This window comes from Plecotus auritus (assembly GCF_963455305.1).
Source record: "Plecotus auritus genome assembly, chromosome: 6".
In the NCBI taxonomy this organism is placed as follows: domain Eukaryota; kingdom Metazoa; phylum Chordata; class Mammalia; order Chiroptera; family Vespertilionidae; genus Plecotus; species Plecotus auritus.
The window spans coordinates 65,178,464-65,193,676 of NC_137773.1; the positions used below are offsets into that span (position 1 = coordinate 65,178,464).

The window sequence follows — 15,213 nt, forward strand, 5'->3', positions numbered from 1 at the left end:
TCACTAAGCAAGTCTCCATGGAAGAAATTATTACTCATAATAGTCATCTAAAACCATTAATCCCCTTCTTAATGATTTCTATCTACCAACCCATTCAAACTTCTCAGTTTTCAATTATGAAGAACATTTAGTCATTTCTGGTTAGGGAAGATAAACTGCTTCCTCTTCATTCAATAGTTGAAGAGCCTCAAATTAGTTTATCCAGTTTAAATAAACTCATCTATCAGCAACCATAATATCTGTGAGCTTTGAGAGTTATTGTACGTTTGCTCATGTAAGTTACTCTAACAGTATAAAATACTTATGTATTTATATTTGCCCTTATTGGTGAGTTCCCCATCCCCTTTAGCCACTAAGGTTAAACCTTGCAATTGATTGCCCCAGTGAAAGTGGCAATACCTATTGCTTTTATATAAGAGGTAGCTCTTCAGCTTAGACTTCAGTGTTTTGGGTCAGGGTGAGACAACAGTCTTACATCTAAGCCTTGAAAGGGGAAGGTTTTAAATCACAAAAGCTTTGTTTTCCAAAAGCAAACCTTGCTGTTCAAAACACGGTTTTACTGTAAGCCATAGGGCAGAGGAAAATGAAGATAGGGGACATTCTTAGTAGGCAGGGAGAAGCAGAAAGCCTTTGAACAAAAAGGAGGGGGCGGGGTGAAGCAAAGGGGAACCAAAGTTCCTTCACTTTTCCTACCTGCCATCATATAAAAACTTGGGGCTGACACTCATATAGCACCAGATGGATTCGAGGGAAGCTAAAAGCAGAGGCTTGCACACGGCCTCATATTTGAAAATCTAGAAAGGGCCCTAACCAGTTTTGTTCAGTGGCTAGAACATCAACCTGTGGACTGAAGGGTCCCAGGTTCGATTCTGGTCAAGGGCATGTACCTTGGTTGTGGGCACATCCCCAGTAGGGGGTGTGCAAGAGGCAGCCCGATGTTTCTCTCTTATCCATGTTTCTAGCTCTCTATCCCTCTCCCTTCCTCTCTGTAAAAAAATCAATAAAATTATATTAAAAAAAAAAGAAAATCTAGAAAGGGTCTGGAAAGTAGAGTGCTTTTGTAGCAACATGAGGTGAACATGCAGCAGATATGGCAGCTTATAGTATTTGGACCAAGAAAGCCATGCTGTCTCTCTCAGTTCCTGTGACCTATATGAGGAGTAGAATGTCCTAAGTTCCTGCTGAGTTCTTGGTGATGAGTTTAAAGTTCCTTGAATAATCCCCAGACTTGGCCAGGGCAAGACCCCCATTGACATCCCAGGCTTAGGAAAGAATGGAGAACGTGGCCATGACTCAGTGACCACAGAGTGAGAGACTATATCTGAATATTAGCAGGGGAGGGGGATTCTGGGGCTGGACTCTCAGGCCTTGACTTGCTGAGAACAGACCATACCCAACACAGCACAGGCAGAGGCTGATGTACCTGAAGACCAGGCAGGATGACTACTGTATTGGACTGGAGGTCAGCAGGAACCAGCGGAAGGTACCGAATGGGCCAGCCATTCCCAGTTTTCCCTCTGTGGAGACATCAACTAAGGCGGGAGGAGGAGGGGGCCAAAGAAAGCCAATATGGAGATGTTGGACTTTCAATTGATTAAAGAACTGTCAGACTTACCTATTATTTGCAAACTAAGTTTGTTTTGTTGTTTTCCCTTAAGAACAGGAATCAAAGCAGGGAATGGTTATAGGAGCTAAAGACAGCTATCTGAGCCATATGTGCAAATAATCAACTATTTTCAGGGAGTCACTTTAAAAAAAATCCACAAAACTGGCAAAAAAAAATTCAGTTGAAAAGCTTGACCTCAAATTAGTAAGATAGTATATGAGACCTCAGTATTGAATCAACATAAATTATATTAATCATTCTATATCTTGCCCCCCCCCCCAAAAATTAAATTTTTCCATGTGGACACTAAATATTCTTTAAAAGTATTCAATACTTGGAAGTACAGATACCATTTATACTTCACATTTTAGAATATAAAAGATGTATACAAAAACAATCTTCACTTGAAAGTGTTAATGCTTATACCTAAATCTAGAAAAAATTAAAATCTATTTCTATTTGGTAAATTAATTGTGTATTACTAGGACAATGGAGATAAATTGACAATTTGAGCAATTATCAATAATAGGAGATAAACACATTCTTATAAGAGTTCTAAAACTGTACCCAATGTTTGCAGTTGTAATCCTGACTTGGGCATACATCTGTCATTTCTTTATGATTTGCTGGGCATACTAAACATTTTATGTATATTCACAAACCAAACATCTTAAGAAGCCAATGAAATAGCCTTAGCCGGTTTGACTCAGTGCATAGAGTGTCTGTCTGCCTTTGGACTGGAGGGTCCCAGGTTCGATTCTGGTCAAGGGCACATGCCAGGGTTGTGGGCTCAATCCCCAGGAGGGGACATGCAGGAGGCAGCTGATCAATGATTCTCTCTCATCATTGATGTTTCTCTCTCTTCCTCTCTGAAATCAATAAAAATGTTTTTAAAAAAGAAGCCAATGAAATGAAAACGAAGATCAAGAGGTCATAGATATTCCTCACATTTTTAGTTAAATGTTCCTCAGGAAAAAAAATATTTTTTTTATAATTTGAAACAAAAAATACTGAGTTGATAAATACAACTTTTATTTTAAACAAAAAAATACAATGCACTTGTTTATAAGGCAAAGGGAAAAGAAAGGTAATATAACTACTTTTTAAGATGAAATCACAGATTGGACCGACACTGACATTATACAACTAAATGAATTCATTGTACTGTAACACAAAATTATCTTTCATATATGTACTATGAATTGATATTCAAGTTCAGAACTCATACATAAATTAAATTCATAAATTAATAAAATTTGTTTATTATATACACAAAGTTATCATGAATGTATTTTAGATTATCCTAACATTTGTTCTTTCCTTGGTAAACAGTGAGAATTATGGCATATGAAGACAGTGTATAAGGGACAGCAACTCAGCTTTGATTCCATTATTAAGAAATCCATATAGAATCGGATTAAGACAACAAGACATCATGCCTAACAAATGACAAATGCAATACACCAACTTGAAATGTCTATTTGAAATAAGGTTATCATTAAAATCAGTTACCACATGGAAAAGGTGTAGTGGCATCCAACTAACAGCAAACACCAGTATCAATATGGTCAGTCTGTAGAAAACACTTCGAGATCTCTTTTTTATTCTCATGATAGAACGATTTACTCTCATGTCATGAGCATCTGAGTTTTCTTCAGGTTTCATCTCAAAGCAGGTGGGGACTCCTGGTATGGACTTACTGGATGAAAAGAGCTGACTTTTCACAGAGCCGAAGTTTTCTGGAAGTGTGCTTGAATGATTGTCTTGAGGAGATCTTGCTGGAACAGGTAACACACATACCTTCTTCTTGCTGTATCTTCTTCTGTGTTTTCTGATGAATGAATAACTCCATTTATGGCTGCTGGGAAGTTTCACCTGGGGTCCACTCTTTTTGGATGGATGAAGAGTTAAGTTGATCATCTCATTTTCTTCTAATTTGTTTTCTTTGTTGGATAATCCACAGCTTATACTCCTGCAGACACTGGTATGACTTATAGTTAGACAAACTAAAGGCAGAATATACTGTACTAGCAACAAGGAGATAGTAAAAGCAATTCTGTATGAGTCAGATGGCCACGATTCAACACATAAATACCTGCTGCTCAGCAATGCTGAGCCAAAAGTCTCCTGAAGTTCCACAAGACTGTGAAACACTGGGAGGGGAGAACAAATCGCAAAACCTAGTGTCCAGACAGTAGCTACCAGGAAGTAGCCGTGGTTTGCTGTTAGATTATTAGATATAGGATGCTTTATCATATGATACCTGACAATGGCAATTGATATTAAAATTAAAGTTGAAACCAGAACTGACACACATTGAAGGAAAGGCATAATATGACACATGACTTTGCCAAACATCCACTGATCCAGCAAGACAGAGGTCAGTGTGAAAGGTGAGCAGAACAGCACAATCAAGATATCAGAGAAGGCCAGATTCCCTATGAGGAAGTTTACTGTAGTGTTCTGATTACGCTTTCTCATGAGAGCCATTAAAATAAGCAGATTCCCCATGAAACCAAGAAGACTTACAAGTGTATAGAGTCCAATCAGAAAATACTGAAAATCATCTACACTGCTTTTATAGTCATCCCAGACTGGGAAATCGGAATTCCGAGGGGCAGCAGTATTGTTCTCTGTGCCAAGTGTCTGGTTATAATAATCCTGGAGCTCTAAATCCATAGTACAGTCCTGCTTGGAATAAAAAGACATTAGTTAGCAACTTGAAAAAAATTACATGACAGCTATAAATTAATCCACTGAGAGGGAAAGTAAATTTTACAATTTGCTCCCATTATCTTATTAACCTCTTAAGAATGTTTAGTGAGGTCTTTAATTGGTTCCAAGTGTGGTGCAAGTATCAGCCAATAACAATTACAGTAAGTTTAAGTCTATAGTCATTTCTATGGGATATTAACTTGTGTCAAAATAACAAACTTGGTTTTTTAAATTAATGTAGGAAATAATGTAAGGCAAGGAAAAGGCAAATGTAGATAAGAACTTCAGATACTCAATTTGCAGTAGCTCAGTAATATTCTTCTCCAATCAAGGTACCTAATACACGGTGTAGTCATGTAATCTGTCTTAAACATTCCTTCCTTTCCTGCTTGAATGAAGATCACACTTAAGAGAGACCTATCCTAGAGTATTCCTTGGTCTACTCAATTGAATGTGAGCTCCTCTTCCCAACCCACATAATGCTCCTTTTATAATTGCCTGATGCTACATGTCACAATCTGGTTTGCATTGCAATTATAATGCAAACCATCTACCTTATTTATTTTTAAGCAACAGAAAAGCAGAAACTGTCCCTTACCTAGGTATCTACCATGATACATGGCACAGTAACTTCACCACTGCAAATGTTAAATAAAAATTTATGGGAAAATACAAAATTCAAACAAAAACCTAGCATCCTAATATGGTCTAGCTCATAAATTGTTAAAATTAAAGCTTCTCGAGTTCAGAAACACTATCTCTGTACCTATGTGTACACAGTAGACACTCAATAAACGTTTATCAAGTTGTATTGTTGACTATGTGAGCACAATGCTGGATGGCAAAAACATCCCATGATCAATTCTCAGTCCTTGAGATATACCAGATTCTCATGAATTAACACAGCCACTGACCAGCAGTGCTGCTGGTGCTTTTAAAACAAAACTTACCTGTTAGAAATTGAAAATAGATTGTAGCTTTAAAGAGATTCAATAAGTTCATATTGTTTAAGGAAAACATTATAAAGTCAAATGTAGAAGTTATACTAACATAACACCTCATAAGTTTTTTCATTTGAAAGGAAACTAAGATTATATTATCACAATGGTATTACTTATTTACTGTTGTATACTAAATTTGACAGTGCTTCCTGATGAAGCATAAAACTGCATATAATATAACAATAAAGGTAAAAGGAACTCCTCCTCCACTTTAAAAAAGTAAGCACTCTTATTATTTAATAAAAATTTCCCACTCAAAACAGCAATAGTTCATTCTGATGAATATACATTGTTATAGAGACCCTGATATATATGTGTCTTAGAAAGCAATATATATTTATCTACTTATTGTCAGATCTAAGTTGGATAATTATAATTAAAACTATAAAGATACATAGATATTTAAATTAACAGTAAGCACTATTATCTTCAACTTAGAGGTCTTGGTCCAAAACATTTCCAAAGAGGAAATCCTATTGTGTACATACATTCATTATAACTTTAACTTTAGTTTTACACGCAGCAAGTTTCAAATAGGCACCACTGTGCTATGAGAAACATTGAAACTAAGTTTTTCACATCTACAACTGATTCTATGTTCACTGAATTACTCTCTGGTGGCTAATTACATACCTTTAAAGTTAATTCAAAAACCCAGGATCTTACTCATTTATTCTTAAATGCTAACCAGTAATTTACATTGATATTACCTCAAGTAAGAAAGCATAACTGGTATAAAAGTGGCTCGTAAGGCCTACTGAATCATCTTATTCATCACATTACTAGACTATGGCCTCCCTGCAGCTACCTGGATAGTAATGATGCTTAATAGAGTATGTTGTACATGGAGGATGCTAAGTAAATATTTGTTACTAATCATTTTAGAATAGTTTCATTTCCCCAGCTTTAAAATATCAGAAATGAATCATCCTAGGAATATGGGCAAATTCAGGTTAGAGTGTGATTCTATGCGTGTGCGAGTGTGTGTGTGTGTGTGTGTGTGTGTGTACATGCATGCATGTGTATGCACGGATATATAGTAGTGTATATATTGAAAAGACAAAACTTAAAAGTGACATATGTGTGTGTGTGTGTGAGTGTGTGTGTGTGTGTGAAATTAGACAAGTTTTCAAATGGTCCCAAAATGAAATGAAAAGATACCTACACGGACAAATGTGATAGTTTAACACTTTAAAATTTTAAGTTAGATATCTTGATTGATAAAGGCTATCACATAAGCAACATAAAACAAAACTAGCAAACATATTTACAACATGTTTTTATTTAAATGAAAAAAGTACATCAGATTGTACAGTTTGTCCCTAAACCTTTTCTATTTTAAATATATTCACATAAAATATTGAATTCATTAAATTATGAAATTACAGCTATTTTTTAGGAAGCAGATGAAGGAAATGCCATCCTGAGGATTTAAAGAACATAGGAAAAACTGAGGGTAACACTTTTTCCCTCCCTAAAAGGCACTAATCTATATACAATTTAAAGAGGAGGTCCCTTTCGTTAATGAATAGCTAAGAAAGATTAGTTGTTCCTTTCTTTATTCATTCAACTACATTTATTGAACAACTAATATGCCATGTGCTCTTCTAGGCTCTGGTGGCATAAAAACAACTAATACAAGGTACTATTTGAGGAATATTCAATGAGGGATTAATTAAAGTTTACACAGTGAGTAATTGCAGTTATAAGTGTCTGAGATATAAAGGGCCCTAAATAGATGACTGATGAATGAATGAATGACACTCTCCTGACTGCCATTGACCTACTGTTTTCACTACAGCATGGCCACTTGCACTGTTCCCAAATATAATGGATACTTACCTATTGATAGATTAGTAAATTATCATTTTTCCTATGTTTATATCTCTCCCAACATTCATTAACTCATTTTGTTTTGGTGTGACTATGTAAACTATCTTCTCCTGCTTTTTCTCTAAACCCACGCCACCTACACACAAACATACACACATAAAATACCTGATATGCTCTGCACTGAATGAGCATTCTGTGGATCTTTGCGCCAATGAAGGACTTCTCACAACTAAGTGATGGATATTGAAAATGGGGGCGTGGGGGATGCTAAGCAGTTTCTTTAAAAGTGCCTCATTATGGCCAGGGGATATTTTAAACATTAGGAAAATTGAAAATCTAAGGTAGAGGAACTGTTGGCAGCAAGAATGGCACCAGGTGTAAGACGGGTGGGGTCAGATCTGACCTGGGTTCGGCAACCTGGGTACTTGGGTTCTGGCTAGGAAAGAATTCAGAGCCAAGACTCAAACTATGAGAGAACATTCCTTTAAAACAGTGGTTCTCAACCTTTCTAATGCCGCGACCCTTTAATACAGTTTCTCATGTTGTGGTGATCCCCAACCATAAAATTGTTTTCGTTGCTACTTCATAACTGTAATTTTGTTACTGTTAATGAATCATAATGTAAATATCTGTGTTTTCTGATGGTCTTAGGCTCTACAGCAGCGGCTCTCAACCTGTGGGTTGCCTAAGACCATCAGAGAACCGCTATCAGGGTCGCCTAAGACCATCAGAAAACACAAATATTTACATTATGATTCATTAACAGTAGCAAAATTACAGTTATGAAGTAGCAACGAAAACAATTTTATGGTTGGGGATCACCACAACATGAGAAACTGTATTAAAGGGTCGCGGCATTAGAAGGTTGAGAACCACTGCTTTAAAAGGTCACAGAGGTAGAAGAAGTGAGCTGTAGAAGAAATGGGCTCAGGAAACAAGTTCCAGAGGCAAAGCAGGGACCCTTGGAGCTTTGGGAGAGAGAAGGTAAAGGTATAGGGAAAGAGGAGGGGGGAAAGGTGAGGGCCTACACCCTGGAGGGAGAGTGCTGGGTCCTCTGTCCTAATGGCTTTTAAGGGTGGAGATTTTAGGGGCGGTCCCAGGGGAGGGTCTCAACAGGATACTCATTAGCTTTCTAGGTGTGTCCTTTCAGGATCACTCTCCACTGACTGGTAGGCGCCAGGGCAGGGGGGTCATTAATCAGTGCACTGGCTTCTGAGGTCAGCCCTTGTGTCACTTGTCTGGTTTTGCTGTTTTTCTGGGCTGAAACACAACTGAGGCCTAGATATATTTGATGTGAATCAGAGCCTCATTGTCCTGGGGGCTTAGTACTTAAGGGCTATTCTCTGGCCCCCTTGTTCACCCCACCCCCTCTGTGTGTGTATGTGTGTGTGGGGGGGTGTCTAACCTGAATGACTAGCAACAAGCCAGGGGAGGAGTGGTCTGGAGAGGGACAGATGGACCAGCCCTCATCTAGGGGAGGAAAGGTTACCCTGAGGAGGCCCCTGTTTTCCCAGTTGCTATGCACCAGGCGTTTTCTGCCCTGGTGACTTTCTGTACCTGACCTCTGGTCCTTTTCCTACGCATGTCTGTCTAACGGCCTACCACATAACCACTTTAAAATGTAAGAAAAAAAAAAAAAAGCACAAAGAATTTCTTTCCTTAAACTTACCACTTCGCTTCCTTTTTCCTGAAAAGCGCAATAAGCAAACTTATAATGGAAATGCTAGTCTGTGGAATAATTCTCTGGTTTCAACAAGTGTTAGAATGAATGTGGTACAGTTTTATACAACATACATATTTTATGCATAATAAAAGATTTTGGTTATATTTCATAATAAATGAAATATAACCAAAAGAGAATGTTTTCAAAATGAAATATTATTTGAAAAGAGATCTGATATTGGCTGTGCGAAATCAGTATGGTGACTAAATATTGTGTAAATAAAGAGATACTGTTCTCTTTTACATCTAATTTTATCTCCCACCACGTGAATTACCAGGCTGAACATCAAACCTGAATCACCTGAGTAAAACGTGAAAAAAAAAACACACAAATTATTTATCAAATTGTGGCAATTTAAAAAAAAAAGCAACGTCTTTGGAAAGACTGATTGTAATTTTTAAATAAAAAATAGACCTATATCTGTCAACAAGACAAATGAAATCTTCTGAGTAGACTTTAGGTATGTTAAGTAGATAGTTCTCAGAAAGAATAATAGGAGAAACTGCAGGGAGTTCAAAGGATATTAAGAGGCTTAGCTTGTATATTTAAATAATGCTTATTAGGATAATTTCCTGCCTAATGAAAATGCACATCTTTCTTCTCACAGTGGGTGCCATTCACACAAAAGAATAAAGTAAATGTGAATTTCCCCTCTAACAATGATAAAATACCGGCTCTTGCTTATTTTGCTGTGATCCTGAAACAAAGGCAAGATTCCAGGTTCTCAAATCTTCCCACGATTCATTTTTAAAGCCAGAATCTGGCAAAAACTTGAACTGGAAGGATAAATTCAGATCTGCTTGCTGCTCCACTGACAAACAGGCAGGCACGCGCCACCCCCTCCCCTCAATTCCAACAGCAGAGTTTCTCTTCCCTTGAGAAATCTAAAATTTAAAATGCATTCGGGCTGCACAATCCTGCTTAAGAGTGCTTCAGGCTATTTCCCTGGTCTAAGGCGAAGTCTCCTGGCTTCGCTCCAACGGTTTCTTTCAATGATAAACTACAGGTCGGTAAATTTGGGGATAAAAATGCCCTGTATCTGTCATTTCAGGTGTAGGGATGGATGTTATTGATGGCATTTGTCCTAGGAGGCCACCTTGCAAACAGGAGCGCAAACCTGGGGGCGCAGCTGCCTCCGGGTGACGGGCCAGCTTCGGGAGGCGCGGCGGCCGGACGCCCCGAGCCATGCGGGGTGGATGGCACCGTGGACCTCGCCCGAGCCGAGCTCAGGCTGAACACCGGCCGAGGAAACCGTTCCCACCACGGTCGCCAATGGGGCAGCACCCGGCTCGCCGCGCCAGGGCGAGAGCTTTGTCCTCCCCGATGCCCCCGCCCCGACTCCTTCCCGCCCCGGCTCCCGCACGGATCCCACGCGCGCTCCTCCCGGGTATGGCTCTTGTCTTTCCCACGCGGGTGAGTACCTGCCCCGCACGAAAGAATTCTGCCCGGTCCTGCTCCCCGCCCCGCTCCCCTTTCACGCCCAGCAAGCACCTGCTCCGCCACCCAAACGCCGACTGCTCCTGCTCCGCCGCCTGGGGCTTCCCCACCCCGCCTTCCAAGGAGCCCAGACGTCGCCCTAGGACCCGGGATCGGGTGCGGCTCCCGGAGCCTTGCGGGACTTGCCCTTCCCTGCAGGAAACCCTCGCGGAAGGGGCAGCGGGGAGGCTGAAGCCGTACCTCGGGGTGCCCCGGCCGCTGTGGGCGCCTAGCCTCCCGGGAACTCAGCGAACCGCGGTGGCTCCTGAGCGCGGGCGCGGCGGCAGCTGGAGGAGACCTGGAGGTGCGGGGAGGAGGAGGGAGCGAGGAGCGCGGGGGGGTGGGGGGGGGTGTGTGTAATAGAGGTGCCTCGGGAACACGTGACTGTTCTGGCGACCCCCAAGACCCTGCTCCAGGGCGCCTACTCGGCGCCGGCCTCTCCCCAAGCCAGGGCGAGGGCATCCCACCCCCTACCTTGCTGTTTGGGAGCCCCCCGGGAGAAGATGCAGGCACCCCGGATGGCACCCGTCAACCTGGCCTCTGCTTCCCCGCCGAGGACAAGTTAACTTGCTGAACAGGAAGATTTCTGCCGGTTCTGACCCAGGCGGGTGAAGTGAACTCGAAAGAGTCTTGAGCTGATCTGGGTGGCGGTGGTGTCTCTAAAAGCTTAGGCTCCCCGAGAAAAAGCTGCAAGGCCCCAGGTTTTCCTTTTGTTTGGAAAAATAAAAATAAGACCAAAACAGAACGTTGCTCTATCTTGCACCTTTTTGGAATGAGGAAGGGAAAAGTCTAGGTAGGGAGGCTGACCTGAATGAGTATGGCACACAAAGGAGTCGGGTTGGGGCGCCACGCAGAATTGGACAAGGAGTAATCCCCAGTCCTCAGGAGTAGCAGTGTGTGTGTGGGCAAGCGGGAGCTGGCGAGTGAGGGTGAACTGGAACCCACGCTTTTCAAGATTATACTCAGTGACAGAAAGACGACGAAGGGGTAAAAAGTGTTGCCATAAATTTAAAAAGACAAAGAAAAAAAATAAAACTTGGCCTCCTGTTTCTCCTCAATGTGATTTCCATCCCCAATGTTTCCACATTTGTACTGTGCAGGTTTGCCTTATTTTTAGTCGTGAGGTGTGTGTGTGTGTGTGTGTGTGTGTGTGTGTGTGTGAGAGAGAGAGAGAGAGAGAGAGAGAGAGAGAGAGAGCTGTCTTTGACTACAGCCTGCCGGAGAAAGAGTGTCCTTATTGTATACTTTAAAACAGAAAACAATTAGCGACCGTCACAGCATTGTGTGTCTGCTGGTGAGTGCATCCCTGTGGATTGACACTGTAAACTGGAGAGGCCTGTATCCTTTGGGAGCAATGAGACTTGTAAACCTAATTTTTGGGGACAGCAAACTTTGTTATCCAGAAATCAGGCAAAAATTCTTCTGTTCTTTTTCTGGTGAATTTTAGCATACTCAGGTGATCTGTATAGGTTGTTGTATCAGATAGCTTTTAAATACTTCAAATAAATCCAGTTCCATTCTTTTCCTTTTGGTTTCTGGAATACTAGTACATTTCCCCCAAAATGTTAACACAGTAGGCAGCCTGAGCAGGCCCAGGGGATTCTGCAGTGGGGGAGGGGAGGGATGAAAGTGTTAAGGGTGATCAGTGAGAAAACAGAGCTTGGTTCTTAGACTCCTAACTCCAACATCTGAACAGTTAATGTACTACACATTGTCACATAACTTTCCATCCTTCCATTCCTTCCTTGCACAGTTATAATACACTAGAGGCCCAGTGCAAGAATTTGTGCACTGGAGGGGTCCAGCCACTTGGGGCAGATCCAGGCTGGGCCTGTGGGCAGGAGGAGACAGATGGCTGGAGGGTGGCCAGGGGCAGGGCGATTGGGGGTTAGCGGCAGGGGGAGGAGCCCTGGGAGGTTGGCCGGCCAGCCCCACCCCTGATTGGTGTGGGGGGGTGATCAGGGGCAGAGCAGGCTGGGGGGAGGGGGGGAGAGGGCAAGGGCCCATGGGGTGGTGGGGGCCCATGGGGGGCAGATTCTGCCTGGGGGAGGGGCTGCAGAAGGTTGGCCGGCTGGCCTCGTCCCCTATTGGGATAGGGGGAGACAATCAGGGGTGGGGCCAGCAGGGGGAGGGGCTGCAGGCTGATGGGGTGGGAGAGGCCAATCAGGGGCGGGGAGGATGGGGGGAGGGGCTGTGGGAGGTTGGCCAGCTGGCCCCACCCCCAGATCAGGCCAGTTCACTGGCTGCAATAGGTGTTATAGCGACTAGTCATTCCAGTCATTACAGTGTTCCAGTTGTTACAGCATTCTGGTTGCTGGCATATATATATATATATATATATATATATATATATATATATATAACCTTTTCAAGTACACATTGGCTTCATAACAACTTTCAAAGGAACCCCATTGTGACTACTTTCCAAAAAACTTGTCTATGCTGTAAGCTTTTGTATATTAAAAATAAAGATAACTTTTATTTTTTCATTTTCCACAAATTTTCTTGTATTTTTAATGATATGAACCTTTAGGTTGAAGTAACTGTTTTTACATGTCATTCAGATGAAGAGTTTGATTAACCCGCCATTTCCTCCCCATCACATACACATGCAAGTCTCAAAAGAGGAGTCAGAATTTCTTCTTTAACTATATTCAATATACAACGAGTAAACAAGTTATTACTAAGCGTCCTCTTGGGGGAAGACGAAATTGTCAATTTAAAAATTCCAACAGTATGCTACATAAAGAGGAAGATATGAAGATATATATTTTTTTATCTTCTAATTTTCCAGGAAGGATTCAAGACTGATCATCATCATTCTTTGTAGAACATAATCCTTTGCTCCTGTTTTATGGAGTAACATTCACGCAGGGAGAGTGCTACCCGAAAACAGAAATAGTAATGTCCACCTCTCCAGTGTTTTTCCTATTCTCTAATTATAAAATAGTCATTTGGGAAATTAAGTTGGATTTTATGTGTGTTACAAAATTAAACCACCTGTTTCCCGGTAGTCGTGGTTTTATATCAGTTATGAAAGGCAGCTTATCTATAAAGGTGAAAGTTAAAATCACTGGGGACTCCTAAGACAAATTATTGAATAATAAAACATTCTCCAGACAATGCCTGGATAACATTTCTCTGAGGAACATAACATGTCTGTTGTTTTTGTCAAAGTTATTGCTGCATTTTAATAACAGCTACCATTTGTGGAGGATGGTTACTAAGTGTTTTGTTATAATCTCAAATGATATATGATCTTATTAGTTACAGGATAGTAGGGGTAAATAAAGTAGAGAAAATAGTATGATTATATTTGATGCATTTTTTCCTGTGATAATCTTTTTATATTCAGTAAGAGTAACATTTCCTTATCCACTGTTTCTATCATGGTAAAGTTAAATCCTTAATTCTTAAGAGATGTAGAAAGAGCCATTTCTGCATGTTATCAAAAATATTTTATGATGCTCATTGCTTCATTGATATCTTTGGATTAGTAATACTTTGTCATATAATCACTATATAAAACTTAAAACAATGAACTAACTTATAATTGTGAAGTAAATACAATATTTTTAAGGAACAAAAGCTATTTTTTTAAAAAAAGATAAAGCAAACCCAAATTATTTGCATGCATACAGTCATTTTCCCAGGTTATTCACTGATAGTTTTGAGGTCCTCAGGGAGTACTATAAACCTTTCATTGCTTTCTTCAAACAAGCACTGTGCTGCTTAAGCAAAACTTTATCTTTTCTTTTGAAGCACTAATGATTACATCATTAAATATAAATGAGTGACTGATTTCCAGAGAGAATGTGCAGTTCTTTTTTTATAATTTTCCATGTAAAAAATATATACACAAATATGTGACACACACACATATTTTATTATATACTAGAGCAGCCGTGGGCAAACTACGGCCCACTGGCTGGATCCAGCTGTTCTATCCAGTTCTCTTGCTCTCCCCACCATTCCTTTACTTTGGATTTATATTAGTTCACACAAACACTCCATACATGCTTTTGTTCCGGCCCTCCAGTCCAGTTTAAGAACCCATTGTGGCCCTCAAGTCAAAAAGTTTGCCCACCCCTGTACTAGAGTCTTGGTGCATGAAATTCTTGCACTGGGGGTGGGGCAGTTCTCTCAGCCCAGCCTGTGTCCTCTTGCAGTCAGGGACCCCTCAGGGGATGTCTGCCTGCCAGCTTAGGCCCGCTCCCCCCAGGGAGCGGGCCTAAGCTGGCAGTCACACATCCCTCTCGCAGTCCTGGACCCCTCACTCCTTACCACCCACCTGCTCACTGCTCCTTACCACTTGGCTCGCTGCTCCTTAGCGCTGCCATGGAGGCAGAAGAGGCTTCTGCCACCGCCACTGTGCTCACCAGCTGTGAGCCCGGCTTCTGGCTAAACAGCGCTCCCCCTGTGCGAGCTCACTGATCACCAGGGTCAGCTCCTGCGTTGAGCATCTGCCCCCTGGTAGTCAGTGCATCATAGCAACCAGTTGTTCCACTGTTCGTCGATTGGCATATTAGCCTTTTATTATATAGGATTATGTACAGTATATGTTATATTATATATATTTGTGATCATATATATATATATATATGTATATATATATATATATATATATATATATATATATATATATATATAGTTATACAATCACATACATATTTGTATAAGGGACACTTGTCAAAACATCTGAATTGCAGCCAGGTGTTATTGCAAATTAATGGTGTGGCTTTAATCCAGAACCTGATGTTTTTAGGTTTCACTTTCTTGGCCTAAAAATGAAATGTTTTCACTAGCAGATCTGGAGCCTCCTTTGAGCAATGAATATCCATAACTTTATGCCATTAACA

The 15,213-nt window shown here is 40.9% G+C and overlaps 1 protein-coding gene across 1 annotated transcript; it reads right to left on the reverse strand.

Moving 5' to 3' along the window:
* Positions 1-2,615: 2,615 nt before the first annotated feature.
* On the reverse strand, positions 2,616-10,607 carry NPY5R (neuropeptide Y receptor Y5). Its single transcript, XM_080677085.1, has 2 exons — positions 10,556-10,607; positions 2,616-4,294 (listed from the first exon to the last, which is right to left on the reverse strand). Exon 2 carries the CDS (start codon positions 4,283-4,285, stop codon positions 2,945-2,947), a length of 1,341 nt encoding a protein of 446 aa, XP_080533211.1. The 5' UTR covers positions 4,286-4,294; positions 10,556-10,607; the 3' UTR covers positions 2,616-2,944.
* Between the last annotated feature and the right edge of the window lie 4,606 nt (positions 10,608-15,213).